This window comes from Rhea pennata, chromosome 9 (genome assembly GCF_028389875.1).
Source record: "Rhea pennata isolate bPtePen1 chromosome 9, bPtePen1.pri, whole genome shotgun sequence".
Classification (NCBI taxonomy): Eukaryota; Metazoa; Chordata; class Aves; order Rheiformes; family Rheidae; genus Rhea; species Rhea pennata.
This window is the reverse complement of record NC_084671.1, coordinates 782386-799237: the sequence shown is the minus strand read 5'-3', so window position 1 is coordinate 799237 and position 16852 is coordinate 782386. Positions and strand designations below refer to the sequence as shown.

General features: G+C 40.2%; 1 protein-coding gene across 2 annotated transcripts in view; it reads right to left on the bottom strand.

Annotated features, from left to right (window-relative positions):
- Window positions 1-2737: 2737 nt before the first annotated feature.
- MED12L (mediator complex subunit 12L) overlaps window positions 2738-16852 on the bottom strand; it is a 157155-nt gene continuing 143040 nt past the window's right edge. The window contains exons 39-44 of one of the 2 annotated variants that reach the window (XM_062582263.1): window positions 9727-9816; window positions 8952-9172; window positions 7515-7671; window positions 6508-6576; window positions 3908-3989; window positions 2738-3433 (exon numbers count right to left, since the gene is read on the bottom strand). In XM_062582263.1, coding sequence (XP_062438247.1) covers window positions 3381-3433; window positions 3908-3989; window positions 6508-6576; window positions 7515-7671; window positions 8952-9172; window positions 9727-9816 — 672 coding nt within the window. In that variant the 3' untranslated portion in view covers window positions 2738-3380. The remainder of the gene's footprint in view (window positions 3434-3907; window positions 3990-6507; window positions 6577-7514; window positions 7672-8951; window positions 9173-9726; window positions 9817-16852) is intronic. The other variant, XM_062582264.1, reaches the window with a different exon arrangement.

Genomic DNA, 16852 nt, shown 5'->3' with positions numbered 1-16852 from the left:
TTCCTATTGTCACAAGGCCAACTTAAAGAATTCACACTAATTGCATTAGTTCATATATGAACTTAGAATACTGATTGCTCAATTCAGTAGCTGGGTCTATTGTATGCAGAAAGAGTGTCTTTATAGCAGTAGAAAGTGTCTATCTACATATTTTACTCTAATGACTCATGGATTAGACTGATCAAATAACTTCAAACAATTAAGACAGGAAGTAAAACTCCAAATTCCTTATTTTGCTCCTGAGAGAGATTAATGTCAGGACAGAACGGTCAGATATATGCAGCCTTTCCCCAAAAGGCAGAGGTCTGGGGCACAGGGATCTCCTGGGAGAAGCCGTGTTGTTCCTCACCATCGCAGCTATCTAGCAGCCTGCTGTACTGGGACGCCCCAGCAGAGGTGAAGCTGGGGCTCTTTGGGGACTGCTGTCTCTGTATCCCTTACAGAAAGTCCACTACAGTGTAGTCACACCTGCGCCTTGAACAGCTCCAGCACTTTACATAATTTAGAGTAATAAAAAACAAGTCCTGTAACATGTCCTTTTGGGGTCAATAGTAAGATCTCTTGCTTGTAAGAAGGGCTCGCAATTAAAGCCCTCAGTGCTAACGTAACAACAGAACTTGAACTGGTTGCATTAACATGTCCCATCAGCAGCTGAATAGCACGTAAGAATCTTGCTCATGAAAAAGTATTCGAGGGTTAAGAGTTAAATGCAGATTTAACCTCATTTAGCTACATTACAATCAACTTGGAGTTTGTTTTGTTAAGGACGTACACCCTCAGCTTGGATTGCTTTTATGTTGGTTTGATAATTTCCTAATGTCAAACACATATAGTTAGTTGTGTTCTTGTTTCTTCCTTCCACAGTATAGATGAAATAGCAGCAAAAGAAATGGCTAGATTAAATTAATTTTACTGGTTGATCTCTGGAATAGCTTTATCTATTATTCTGAAAAACAGTAAAGGCTTTTGACCCAGAAAATAAGTAAGTCCTTTTAAAAAACTAGACTGAAAGAATTTTATGTGAAGAAAATCTTATCCTACTATCCTAAAAACCAATCAAAGCCTAAAGAATTCAAGCTGTTGGTAAGTCTTCTTGAATGTGATCACAAAAGGCAATTATAACAGCCTGCAGCTTGAATCATGAGTTGCATAAACTAGTTGATTTCCTGATCTACTCAAAAAAGCATGAAGCAAACATTATCAAGATTTTATTTTTAGAACTTCTGTGCAGACCTCATTCTTGCTGATGAAGCTGGATTTATCAGAACACGCCAGATTTCCTGGAGGTTTGCCTGACACTTCCAGCTTTAACTTTCACTGGTGAAGTCAGCAGGGACTACCAGAAGTTGACAGTACTGAAAACAGGCATTTTTAAGAATTGTCTTCCATATATATAGAGAAAAGTATCATAAATATTTGACATTTTCTACTTGTAAGTTTACATATATGCTATTAACTGGATGTACAACTGGCAGTCTTTCCCCCAGTGAAACGGTGCAGCCCCTCTTTAACCATTGTGTTGCCTGGTTGTAACAGGAGAGAAACTAATACTCAGTCTGCTTTGCTTTGAGCAGTCTAGTTTAAGGCTATATAGTCATTTAAAAGGCCAAACCCAGCACCTTTCACCATTTTCATGTTTTGAAACACAGTTATAAATATAGTAGACTAAGTGACCTCCGTGTTTTGATAAAGTCTGATTCTAGACTAGAGAAGATTAAGATAAGAATTTTACAGCTATCTTCAGTATACAAAGTCCTTTTAAAGATGTTAAAGCATCTTTTGCTAAGGTTGGTTGCATTGGTCTTGCAGTGTGGGATTTGTACAAATTCCTGAGATTTCTGTATAGAAGGTATTATTTTATTAACTAGCTGTACTACCTCTCCCAGTTCTCCCACAGAACAGGCGATTATGATACCATATATAAGCTCTCCACATGGTGAGTTAAGCAAATTGAGTTAACATGGAACAGGGAAACAATATTCCTACATATATATTTTTAATGTCCTGCATGTTCCACATTCAGAATGTATTCAAAATGTAAAATCTATTAAAAAAAATAGAGTAACTCTTAAATTACATAAAACAGTAACAAATATACTATCTAACTCTAGTATGAGCAAAATGACCACATACTTGTACAGATTAGAATAACAACTGTTTATAGAAATTTTGATTTATAATCTACTTGTGCGTTTGTACTCAGCTGGTAATACCTAATGCATTGTACCACTGAAACTCACCAAGTCAAAAATTCAACACAGAATTTTAAATACTTACCATAAAAATTAACATTAGACATACATATATATATACATATATATATATATGTATGTATGTATGTATGTATAAACACAGACACACACACACACAGACACACACACACAGACACACACACACAGACACAAACTCATTTAGGGCAGCTTCACTCCGAGCAAGGCTCAGCTACTGCAGCACAGAAGCTGCAACACAGAATTTAGTGGCTTTTCCACTTTCACCTTGTGAAACACAGTGTGAGATTTTTTGCTGAACCTGTCAAGTGAGGCAGAGATTCATTTCCATGTCAATGAAGAGGCTCCTGCTAGACTTTACCCAGACTTGGAGATCGCCCTAAATAAGTTAGACTAAAATGTATTTTGACCTTCAATCTTTGTTTCTATGTTTTTACTCTTTCAGAACTGATTGCCAATGAAATTTATATTAAAAAGACCCAATATGAAACACTGCTACTTCTAGTAGATTTATTAATGTTACATTGTGGCTTTTAATATAAATTTTAGAAATTCTAATACAAGCAAGAAACCCACTTCAGCACCTTCTTACCACAATGAAAGCAAGAGAAAATTGGTACTTTAAACAAAGAACTTTATAAAGTGCATATGAAAATTACAGTCAAATAAACACAATTTAAACTGATGATTGTTCTACCATCAAATTAGGAGGTGAACATTTTAATGAACAAATCAACTTTTATGCCAAAATTGGAAGTGCCTTTGATTCAGTAGTTTGGTCCAGTGAGGTTCATTAAAAAAAAAAAAGAAAGAAAAGAAAGAAAGAAAAGAAAGAAAAAGTATTTCCCACAAATAAATAAATCCAGCATTCTTTGTCCTCTTTAAAAGTAACAGGACCTAAAAAGCACCAAATTCATAAAATCTGCAACAACATTCTTCAAGTAGGCCCACAAGTCCATACATTTTAATCTAGTTAAATGCAAAAGAAAAATCTCAAAACCCACCTTGTTACATATTCACATCAACCGCAGCACAAAAAATAATTATTAAAATAATAAAATTTGCTTTCTAGCAATAACTAGTGCATTGAATTTTGAATGTTCTGTTCTTCAGTGCAAACGAAACACTACGCCTTGTTTCTGTCTTTTTGATTTAGAAGTGTGAAGGATGCCCGTATTGATTCACTCCTTGTTGGGGCTGGTTACCTGATTGATAAAAGTAAAGGGAAGCATTTGAAGTGTTCGTACCTCATAACTGTGCTCTGCAAAAATACAGAAAAATACCTGTATTGCATGCAGCAGTAGCAAACGCTAGTCTTAAGTCTCAGCACAATACATTTCTTTATAGACCTGTTAACGCACAAGACTTGCTGAGCGCCTCAGGGACTTGGCCTGCTCTAGAGCTGAGGGGAGAAAACCCTGTGAACTGTGAACGGGAAAGAGGCACCAGTCCCGTCGCGGGCTTAGTGGAGCTGGCCTCTCCAGTGGAGACCAGCTGAAATCCCTGGGATGCGCCAGCACTGGAAGTTTGGTGCAACATCACTATTGGCAGATAAATTACTTACATGTATATGTGGCAGGATTTAAATAAGCAAAAAGTCTCCAGAAGAGTATGTCCATATTCAAATATACATAACTATGAGTATTTGTATGTACACACACGCACAAAACCGTACTCACTCGAGAGCTGCTTCTGGAGCTGTCTGACCAGTGCAGCTGTCTGCTGTTGCTGCTGTGTCTGCTGCAGGCCTTGCCTCGGAAACTGCAACAGGAACACCGGGAGAGGGAAGAAGTGAGTAACGCCCAAGTGCCGCTGCGGGCGGGCGCGGAAAGCGCCTGGCCCGCGCCGTGCGAAACGCGGGCCACAGCAGGGAAGGGGCGGCTGGCCCGAGCGCGGGGCCGGCACCCCGCGGGCACGGCACGCTCCTGGTTCGGAGCGTCGCAGAGCTCGCGGCACGGCAGAGTGGAGGAACAGAGCTGCGGCACCGCTGCTGCGGACGCAGAGCAGCGCAAACTGCGCCAGAGACGCCAGGCGGGCGACAGCAAACCAGGAGGCAAGCGACAGGAGGCACCCGCCTGCGCAGTCACTGAAATGCCTCTGGCCTGGGGAGAGCAATAATTCATAGGATGGAATAAAAATACGCTGAAGTGTGAACTGAACTTGCTATCGGCTGTTCTAGCCGGGGTTTATGAAGCAGAGAGCTATTTCAGTCAGTGAACCCAGGAAAAGTGTTACCATGTGAGCAGCCGCCGGGTCATGCAGAAAATGAGCACAGGACAAAGGCAGGCCAAACTCTGGCAACAGACCCGCACAGACTTTGGATAGCACAGCAGGACCCACCTAACGGGGTTAAAAATTACAGAACTTTTGCTTCTCTTTCATTCCCCCTGAAATCTTCTACACTCCCAACTGCATTACAAGGTAGCACACGTGCACAGCCAGGCACAAGGCACAGAACCAGCCTTCTCTTACAAAAAGTTCATCTTTTCCACCTCTACAGAGGCCAGAGTTCATCCTGCAGGTCAGTTTAAGCAGTTTTATAATCTGCCTTGTTCCAAGCCAAAGGAAATTGAAACTGAAAATCAGCATTAACATCCTTTTTAGCATTTCTAAGTTATTATGTGTAGTTGAAACATAATAGTCAAGTGATACTTCAGCTTCTAGGAGAGTTTTTTAACCAGAGCAGCAACATTTCAGATAAGAAGAGGGATATGCACGAAACAAGCTCTCCACAGCCCTGTGCTCCTTTTGCAGGGTAGCAGTTGCACACTCCATTCTTCTTTTAGCTCTAATGGAAGGGGAAATTGCTCAATACCTAACCAAGTGGACAAACTCATCCACTGAACAAAATAATGGTCAGTGTGATCCTTACGTGATCAGACTTACTTGATCCCACATGGATCAAGACAAGGTCTTTCCAATGCATGGTATTAAGTACTATGGAAATTCAGTACGAGTGTCCATAAAAGTTATTTGATAGTGACAGATAGCAACCTGGTAAAAATTATACATTGAATTACGGAAAGCTCCAATTTAGCATAAAGGAGTTTCTCAAAAATAATTGTTTGTACAGTGCTTTTTGAGTTCTATTATGTGACCTACCATGTAATTTAAAGTTGGTCTTCAGAGAATAAAGCAACTTTTTTTTCTCTGTACACATTCAACACACCAGATATTTGACACCCATCTTTTATATATATTCATTTCTCTTACGTATGTATAAAGATGCATGAATGACTATTTTAACCATTTGACAGACATTAGCAGTACAGCCTAAAATCAAAGGCCAAAACCCATCGACTGTCACCTGCAACACGAACGAAGCAGAGGCTGGGTTTTTCATAGTAGTGGAGGTGCCACCATCCAGAATGAACACCAGAGGGAGCGCGCATAAGCACCCAAATGCTCCACAAGCATACTAACATGAAGAAAGTGTTAACAACCAACACCTTAGTTTCAAAGTGAACTCTTTTCTTAGTATTAGAGCAAAAATACAGTTCTACAAGCAGCCTCAATCATGTATGTTATTCTGCTTTCACCTTAAAATCTTATACTACAAATATAGAAAAAACTTCATGAGCTGTCGTATTTGGCTCAATTGTGCTAATAGTCTTGACTAAATTGGTGAATTAATCATAAAGGAGCAAGAGAAAACTGTGTATTTCATTCCTAAAAGATGCATCTTTAGAAAGCAAACTAAAATGCCATGCTACAGTGAAGCCAGGAGGTCGAGAAGAGTGGTACACAAGCCCTTCTTTTCAAGGCCTGTATTCACATTGAGATCGAAATCCAGCATGCGAGATGGGCTCCAAGTACATGTCAGAGGATGCGTATCTCAGCACTCGCCACATTCTGGCACGGTGGGCACGTTCATATGGTCTCCTACAGACAGATGCAATCCTATTCTGCCCCTAGTCAGATGCTATGTGGATACATTATCAAGATGTTGAGCCCCAACTAATAAAAGTTGAACTAGCAGGTATTTTATCATAGATACAATTTTTGGTCAGCTCAGGATGCAGGTGAAACAAGCTTACGACCCCACTTGTGCAGAGCACACGCATTCATAGCTTGTCCTGCTGGTGGGAGCAACAGCATCACGGATGTGAGCAAGTCAGCACCACATAATGTACCAAGACGCTGAAGTAGGGCAGCTCTTTCAAGCACTTCCATTCACTCTTCCTGGATCGCCATGCTGCCTGTCTCAGCGCGTAACAAAACCTCCCCTGCCATTACCCTCATACCTGCACGAAAACATCCAGCTTTCACATCTGCTTACCAAAGGCTGCTGTGCTTGCATTGCCTGGAGACCCAGCGCCTGCTGCTGACCCTGCTGCTGCTGCTGCAACTGAAACAAGATTGTCACAGTAACGAACGGCCCCATGCACCCACACCCTGCTTTGGCGAAACCATTACCACCAATAACAGCAGCAGTTGTCTTTTCATTAAGTTACCACAGTATTTCGCTACTCCAGGGTTACATTTCAAAGGAATATGGCTTTCCATGACTTATTTCCAAGCTATGGTTTGGGCTTGCCTATAGTGTTGGTTGTGGAAGGGCCCTCCCTCACTGTGCTGTGTGAAACATAAGCCTTACAGCCCTCTACTTCCACTCAAATTCAGTCATACCATTTTTAATAGAAAGAAATTTTCAAAAGCTGGTATATTTAGTATATTACAACATCAAAAATCTAAATAAAATACATTATCAATTGATAGTAACTAGCATAAACAGCTATTGCATTAAAGTGAAAACATGAAAATAATTCCAACTATCAAAGGGCTGGGGGAAGGATTTTAAAAAGATTTACTTCCTTCGTATCAATCTTTATGTATTTAACTGAAAAATTGATACTTACCCTCCAAATGAAAAATATACCAGCAAATCAGAATATAAGAAATATTCCAGACAGGGACAAGCCCTTCTGATTTAATTCTAGTATTCACTGTAACACCAGATAGGCCACAGCACAACCACTGCTTTTGCCTCAGAACATTCAGATAGGCCATTCTCAAATTTACCATTTCCAAAAGTGTGCTACAACCTTGGAGACATGGAATTTTACATGTACACCCACCAAGTTTTCTTTTGGAAGCCCTAAATGTAAAGAATGAATTATTTCACTCAAATAAAAGCAGTGCAGGTTCATAATACCAGACTCCATTGCTTTAAACTTGAGTATGCGTACAAGTGAGTGTGAAATACCATCACCTGATACAGTGATGTTTACACTTCCTTTCCTGCATGCAAATGTCTCTCTCCTTTAATGCAGTCGAGTCACTCACCTGAAAGAGTCTCTGCTGTCGAATCTGCTGCTGCCTCTGTCTCATCTGTTCCTGAGGCAGCTGTACTGAGTTAAGGTTTGGATGTGGACCTGTGCCTGAGACAGTATCCACTGCGCCTCCGACCAAAGAGTTCTGCTGCAAAGGCTGATGGGTCAATCTGATTGGAAAAAAATAAAAAGAAGATGGTTATACTTCAGTTCTAAACTGAGAATAAGTTAGTCTAGAAGCACTCAACTATAGCCTGTAACCTTAGTTAGGCTTAGGATTTTAGGTTTGACAGGAAGAATATATTTTTAAATATGAATATTTTGAAAAGTATTCTGTAACAGGAGCAGTTCCATACTACTGCCCAATAACTGATAAGTAAGTAGTAACATTTCTCTGAACACAACAAGTAGATCTAACCATCTGGCTCTCTTGCATTATTTAGAAAGAAAAGTGAACTTCCACATTGCAAGCAAGAATTGCACATGTACATTAAAATTCTCTCATTCAAAGTGTTTTCCAGTTATATTAGAATGAATTCAGATTCAACACTGATGATAAAGACTTATCAGTATTTTAGAAAATAAAAAGTGGACCACACAAGAAATAGTTCCATAGGGTGTTATAGGAGTAATTAAGATTGACAAAGCCAGAAAGATGTACATGGGAAAAAACATGTTAGATAGCTAACAATTTAACTTAGCTGTGTAAAACTCTCAGTAAAGACAAAGCAATTCGAGTTTGCGGCTTTATTCCAAATGCAAGGTGCCTTGTATGTTTTTGTACAAGGCTGTCAGCAAACTAAAGGCCAAACTCAACATTTTCTACTTTACTTTTCGATACTCCCTATTACAGATGTCATTTCTGCTTCTGTTTGCTGTTTCGTTATATTTCTTATCAAATTATTTTTTTCCTCATAGTTTCCTGTAGACATTGCATCTCAGCTGTACTTTCAAACTGAAGAAGAATTAATACATCCAAGCTTAAGTAAAATTCATTTGTCTATTGCTAGTTAAATTACCTGATTACAACAGATCTGCTGTTTTCTGGACTACAGAATCTTTAGTAAACCTGGAATATTTATTAGTGTTTAACAGGATACACTTGTTTGCATGGTATGGATATATCTCATGTAGTGTATGTATTAGCATGTGCATGTGTGTGGTGAAACAGTATCCAAGAGTCATTTTAAAAAAATTTAATTTTTTATACTCTACAAATATACAGGATAACTGGGCAGCAGTATGTGCCAAGACTAATTTAAAACAGAAATTAAACGAAGAAAAACATGGGAGAAAATTAAGAAGAAAGGCAAATTTATTGCTAAATAGACCCAGCATTAACCTCATTTTGGTTAATAAACTTAATTTTAAATAAATATTTAGACCTATAAATCAAAGTTGCAGTCAGAATGCTGCAGTATTACCAGCCATGAGAACCCCAGTGCCTTACCGCTGAGTGCCTGTCAAAGGCTGAATGTACGCAGTAGCCTGCTGCTGAATATATCCGCTTGGCTGTTGTTGCATCTGTCTTAGTCTTTCCATCAGCGTGGGACTGGCATGGGTTGCTGTGTATGGTCGGGGGCTGTAGCTGGGGGAAAGTACTATACCACCAGCCTGCTGCTGTGGCAAAGGCATCTGGGTACTGTACATCGTGTATCCATGAGGCATGCTCTGCATGGAAAACAGCCAGAAAAGCAATTTCACTGAGGCCATATTTAAATTAACTTTATTATAAAATACAGAGATTACCTTTATCAAAAGAACAAAACAGACAAGTCAGCAAGATCCAGTGCTCACCCACACACCAAGCAGCGATTACCACATGCTGGCAGCACCAGCACTGTCTGCAGGTCCAGGCTCCCCTCAACTCTGGTGCTCCCCCCCACTCCTTTTTTAACACAAAGATCGGGATGGGTGTGATGTAAAGATTTATTTGAAGAGTTAGTGAGCTCACCAGAAAGAGTCTTCAGAGATTTAACTCTGAAGTACACTTGGTCTCTCCAGTTTTGCCTAATGATGTGGCTGGTAAAATGACCACGTTAAGATTTTTACCTGATACAGCAGGCAGAGACAAATGAATGCTCTGGAACGTGCCACTGCCATGAGAGGCCACATGAACAAGGTAAGCCCTGAGCAAACCTTCAGTAGAGAAAAGCAGGTCAAAAGGCACAGGGCTGGTTTTAAAAGCATTTTTATGCCTTTGCTCCACAGGAGCATCTCAGTACCTGTGCTTGCTGTAACCCTGGGTACTGTGGCAGCTGAGAAGAGGGTCGAACTTGCGGAGAAAAAATAGCAGCTTGGTCTATTGGCTGACCCTGAAAGACACGTTAAGATCAGACACAATCTCGATACTCTAAACAAGCAGCTTTCAAATTCTGGATACAAATCCAATCAACTCATGTAATAAAGCATTATGGAGAGACTTTACCATTTCCTTCATGAAAGCTGCATTGTTCAACACCAAACTGACTGCTGAACTACATTAATTCTGTATTTATTTGTAGGGAGATGGAAGAATTGACTTTGCTTTGATTTATGATACTATTGTAACACTGCAAAGTGAATAAAAAGGCATTTACTGAACAGAGGTGTTGCAGACACCTTTTGAAAATGGAATTTTCCAAAGGATTTCTCCTATCTTGTAAAAAAAAGTCTCAAAGACAACACACATTTTATATACATATTATACATATATATTAACACATATATTATACAGGAAGCACATTAAACTGTATGGGAAGTTTAAAATCAGTGCTCATCTCCAGTTTTAATACAGTGCTGCTAACTTTCCAAGGCAACTTCATCACTAGCCTTTCCCCAGATATCAGACAAAATGCTCATTATCAGAGGCTATGACGATGCACACAAAATACGTACAGGATAAATACATAAGCATCTCCAGCTTCTAGCCATTACAGACCAGAAACGCACTCCAATCTTGTGATCACTAGAGCCCATTAACTTCAAATTCAAAATTAATACCCAATTATGAAAAATCATTTAAAGATTTCAACTGTTACTGCATTAGTATGTTTTGAAGCATAAGAGAAAAAATTTAGACATAATTGTGAAAAATTTGTGAATGAGAATTTGGCAGGAGTACAATCAACTCTGCATATTTTTTTCTGTGATTGTAATGCTGTAATTAATCATTTTGAAAACCATTCTACTCAAAAAAAGCTCAATCACAGACATGAACTGGAAACAGTCACATTCTTCCCATTTAGCTGCCCAGCTCACAAGGGAAACAAACAAATTCAAGTCCTCCAACAAAACATTTGCCATTTTAATCAGGATATTCATAGAAAGATGTATTATAATTCAAGGCTAAAAGTCACTTAGGTACAAACACTGCAAGCCACAGCATTACAATCAGGGCTAGCATCTGCAAGGAAAATGTTGCAGGGGGTAAAACACTGAAGCACCATAGGACCTTTCCTCCTTCATCTGCTTGCATCCCTGTAGCTGGAATCATACCAAATGTTAACAAGCATGTATGTGCGATCAGCAGCTCTGCAGTTCAGCTATTATTTTGGTTTGGGTTTAAAAATACACCTAGAAAGAAAGAGACATGGAACAAATGGAACTATCTGGTCCAAGTTGCCGCAGCACAGGGAAATGGTGCCCTGAGACGGTGTTCCCGCTGTGTGCGGGGAAACGGGAGAATTGTATCCAGGGGTGGCAAGAAGATTGCCAAGTACTTTAAAACTTTCTTGTTTTAAAATGAAACAAATAAAGAAACATAAAGAATAATCTTTTCTATGAACAAGTTGCTTCAGAAATCCAAATTAGAGATAAAAATATAATTTGAGTTCACCAAAGGTAAACTGTGAAATACAATAAAATCACAACTGATTTGTAGAAAACCTGAGGCCTTCAACTGCTCCAGCAGTAACACAGACTGCCTTGGGGTTCTGGGGAAGCGGGTCCAGGCAGAAGCTCCGCCGGGAGTCGGGCCGTCTGTCACCCTGCTGATCCCCGCAACGCTCTCACACAGTTCCCTGGGAAGCCGGCGACAGCCAACCTGATGTGTCCAAGAACACAATTTGTCCCCCAATGCCCATACCCTTCCTTTGAACACTGTCTTCCTAAAGTCAAAGGAAAGGTATATTAACGAAATTGGACTGAGCCCTAATTCTTTAAGAAAATGCTAAATAAGCAGATGCACAATCTCAGAAATATCCGGCTGGCAGAGAGTCACAAATGAGTTTTGTCCATCAACCTTTTTCCTACCATTTAAAACATACATAAAGGAGCCCATCTCAAGGTGGTTTTGACTCCAAAGAGTAGAGCACTCACAGCTATAACCACAGCCTCTGAGGAACCACTACCCAGGCCAGGCAAGTACCACAGACAAAATCAAACGTGACTTTTGAACAAAGAGCTGTTCATTAGTCAGGGTTCAGATCAATTTAATCCACAGCAGCAAGCAACCACAGAGCAAATTCCAATGCTGTGAGAGAGAGTTCTGTATTCCTGCATGGAAGCAGCAGACATTGCTAAACTTGAGACGACCTCTCCCTCCAGGCAAAAAGTTACCAGCACACCAGCCAATTGCTGCAAGCCAGAATTGCGCATGCACTAAAAAAAAAAAAAAAAAAAAAAAAAAAAAAAAAAAAAAAAAAAAGGAATTGCACAGACTGTCAGCAGCAATGGTACTTTAGGATGATTCTGACAATCAAATCTGTCTTCAGAACTAGGCAGTGAAATGCTTACAGTTACAGGACATGAGAAAAATATCATATGATGATAAATTTAAAGACTTCACTGTATACTTGCTACATATCTAGGTGTGTCTAATTAGGTGTACATATGCTAACACGTTAACCACCGTAACACGTTACCAGTAATAACAGTATTATTGCATACACAAAATATTGATAACATAGTGAACAGGAAAGACTTTTTAAAAACATACTTTGTTTTGACTTTCCAATTAGTGCTTTTAACAACATTGAAGCATTCCCTAAGATGGTAAGAAACAGTTAAAACTAACTCTGAAACAGCTTTTCTCATTACTATCTGGCAAGCTTTCAAACAGATAATTAAGGGAAGCCACAGGGAGGGACATCTTATTTTCCCAAGAAACAAGTGAATTCTGTGAAACATAATAATGTAACAGGTAACCATTAGCTGCTACTTGTTTTGAAAGTAGCCAGAAGTGGTTATTCTGATAACTGCACATTCTTCTGCAGCTCAGGAAAGCAACATCAGGCAGGGTGCTGCCATGCTTGCCCGAGACGAGAAGTATTCTGGAAGCTGCTACAGCAGGGCCTGGGGAGAGTTCTCGCTCCACGGCCGCCCGGCAGAAGCGCGAGCAGGTCACGAGGAGCTGGCAGACGCCCGCATGGCCCAGCACGGCACAGGCCGGACCACCGCCGGCACGCACGGGGCAGAAAGCAGTGTGCCCTCCTCCCTTGGCAGTGTACCTGCCGCTCGGCTCATGGGGCAGGGCTGATGCCACATTCACCTTTGCTTTATTTTACGCACACCATGGAAAAAGCTAGCACAGAGCAGAGCAGAACCAGCCACCAGCGGGAAGGTAATGGAAAATGCAAAAACAAGAGTCATGCTTAAATGTACAGGGCATCAGAAATATCTTGCAGCTACTCTAATCTTTCACAGTCAGAAACACAACACTCCCTGAAAAGGAAAATAAGTCAATGAGCCAGTTACTGGAAATATACTGTGTGCGCGCCAGTGTATTCACAATCTTCATGCATGCACCTGCCATACCATCTAAGTAAGAAGAGTGCCCAAAGCGTATCGTTCTCATCCAAAGCAAGGTGTGCAGCTTGTTGAAAGAAATGAATGTTGGTGCATAGGGAAAAAAGAGGAGAAAAATGTATGGTCTCAGAATGGTTACCATTATGTTGTCAAAGCCATCCTGAAGGGATACAGCAGTGCTACAGATCTCCTAAAGGAAAAGGACAGGCGAGAAAATAGCAAACAACATAGAGAATTAGTCTTGGATTGTTAGTGGAGCAGTTCCTCTCATCCAAACACTATTACTATACATGAATGACTTCAATAGTTTATCTGATATTTTAATAGCATGGCCACGGCAGGAAAATACAAGATGTGTTCTTTAGCAAGACACTTAAAACAATTACGTACACATCCAGCCAGCAGTCAGTGTAACACTTGCAAAATGACTATAGAGCTAGAAAAAAAATAGAGTACTTAATGAACAAAAAAACCCTGAAGAACAATTTCTAATGGATCTTCTGGCTCAGTGTTGCATGTGATCTCCTCTAACAAACAGCTTAAAACCAGAAAGCTTTGTATTACCTATTTAAGATATGAAGCTTAAGAAATTGCCTGCAATCCATTTCTTCATGGCCATGTTCCACTGTGGGGGCAAAGCAGCTTCCCAAGAGAAGCTTAATAAACAGTCCGGACAAAACCAGAAAACCCACTTTGCTTTGTGAAACATGGTATTTGACCAAAATATCTTCCTAATCACTGTCTTTGAATATAAAATTGTCTTTTAGAAAGAGTAATTGGTTCATAAATTTATATTTGAATTAAGTAAATTAAGAGATCGGCAAACTGCCCACATTAGTTGAGAAGTGCCGGGAGATGCCAGCTGACCAAGGGTTGGCACAGGGGCTTGGGGATGACAGAGCGTGGTGGATGCTGCCAGAAACCACTGCCTAGAGGAAGCATTAGCTTACTGGGGACACCAGCGTCTCAGCCCTCATCCCGTGCTAAATCAGTGTTACGTATGTTAAGGAAACCATAGATCTATATGAGTTAGCACGAAATTCTAATGCAGTATTTCCCTTGCTGTAAGGGGTCTCTGTGCTTAATATCCTTCTGCAGGAGGAATTTTATCCAAGTATCAGCCAAAAGAAGAAAATCTCCATAGTTTCCTAGGAGTCTGACAGATAAAGAATATCTTTTTTTGTGTTCACTGTAATTGACAGCCAAGGCAGGAAAAGATGAGTGAGAGGTCATGCTAGCACACTGTACTTGGCTAGGTTATGCTTACACGTCCCCATGGCTCCAGCACCTCAGACAGGCCGGTGCTGGATGCTGCAGGGTGTCAAGGGCACTCACCACCCACGCGCACCCAGGAGAGAGGGCGGGGAAGCAGAGGGGGCACTGCCCACTTCTGAGCATCACGCCAAGTAAGCCTGACTTGTACACTCTGCCCAATGGACACACAGAAATATAAGCAGGTGTTTTATGATTTTTTTATACACACATACACACACACACACACTTTATTTGCTAATATTCAAATTCATACTGAAGTAGTGAATTTCAGCAGCTGGGCACATCTGCTAACTCATACATTCTCCACTACCAAAAAGTTTTGTTCTTATTTTCTTTTTAAAGGTCCTGCCCTAAAGACTGAAACCCTTTTGTATTTAGTATAGCAATTTCAGAATTGCTTTTTCCTGCTAAAGCTACAGTCTATGACTACCTTTACTTCTACAATAGACACATTATTCCACATCATGTAAGTTCCTCACAACAAAAACACAGAAGTTGAAAAAATATGCATTGGTGGAATTTCTACAAAGGTATTATCAAAAGTGAGACTTTTGATAAGCTCAGTTAGTCCATCCATTAGATACAACACACATCAGCTAGACCTAGGCCTGCAGATCTAAACAGCAAAAAAACAAAACCACCCAACTGGTGCCCTGCAAGTCAAAACAATTTAACTACTAACCTTCAACAAGTTCTGAGTTAGGATGTTGTCAGTGAGTGCTGTTGCACACACAGACTTTCCTAAGCTCAAAAAATTGCTGAGATATCTCTGTCAACAGGAATCAAAGACACTCACACTGTACAAGTGACTGAAATAGTTCTCTTGTACTCGGTTCTCTGTTCAATTCTCTCTTGTACAGAGAATTTGGATCTCTGCTGAAGTAGTCACCACTGTCTGCTGAACTGAGAACTGGTGTAATACACTCGGAGCTCTACTGTCGTTCATCTACGTGACCAGGCACCTCCGCTAGAAAGCTCACCTAAAGTGAATATAGATTCACTCTGCAACTTGTTTGAGCATTCATGTGTAAGTCACTTCTACTTATTCTTATTTTCTAACTAAGCTACTGACCTCATGTCTAAAAAAGTTAGCACCCGAGACCTTTCTATGGGGCAGCATACAATCACCTGATTTTTGACAAGTAATACAATGGTTTTCTCCTAGTGTCTTTAACAAATTTACAGATTCTGGTATCAGATAGGCAAGGGTAAAGGTTAAGGGATAAGTAATTGCCTTACAATTAATGCATAATTCTAAAGTATACTCACAACTCATGAAACACAGTAGTAGTATTTTATTACTGCTTTTCATGTTACAGGAATGACACGTTCCTAATTCAATGCATACAATTAGTACTATCACTTCCAGCTGTTTCAAACAACTAGTTGTATGGTCACATACTGTTGAAGTATTTCTGTATCTGAGTAGAGCAATGTGAAAAAGAAATTCCAAAACTAAATGAAATCTTTATACTGCTCACCTGCATATACTCACAAAATGCCAATGTTTAGGAAACTGTTAACAAAGTCCTTTTAGGTAATTTATGATGCTAATGAACCTCAAAACTTTTGTAAAATTTATGAACAGAAACTGTAAACATGGAAAGGATATCTTATCACTCATAGAAGCCTATTAATTTTAAACATAGAATTCAAAAAATTTTGGAACAAATCATACCTAACGGCAATTATTTCAAGTTGGGCTACAATCATTTACTAATTGTAGAGACAGGAAAAAAGAAACTTGAGTCTCTATATAAGCCCAAGTGAAACAGATGCATTACACTGCAGCAATTCTTACAAATTACTTTGTTCCTAAATTTCCAATCACATTCAGGACTGTTCATTTTCATTGTGCTTCCTACTCTAAACCCAGGACTGCACAAAGAACAACCTCAACTGCTGAGCTGGTATTTTGCTGAATAAAGCAGCCCTGCACGGGGCAAAGCAAGAGAGCACCCGGAGAGCCCCATGCAAAGAGCTGCTGGGACCTCGGAGGGGTTCTTTCAGTGTCCATGTTGTCGGCGTGCACTCAGATGACGAGGAAAGTGCACAGCTGGCTGGGGTGAATTGTTCATGTGGGTCCCTGCAGTGAGGGACTGTAAATAGGAGGCTGAAGAATTTGCCCCAAACGTCCAATAAGGCAACTGTTAGAAGCAGACAGAAAAGAGTAGGTCAGTCCGTGACACTCCCCAGGACATCGTGAACCCACACATAACACTGCGTAAAGGTACTGGGTAACACGAGCTTTGCTTGCAGCACTCTGGTTTGACGTTGCTTAAAACAGTTTGACTCATACCAATTTACACCAATAAGGGATCATATACCCACTGAAACAGAGACCTTAAA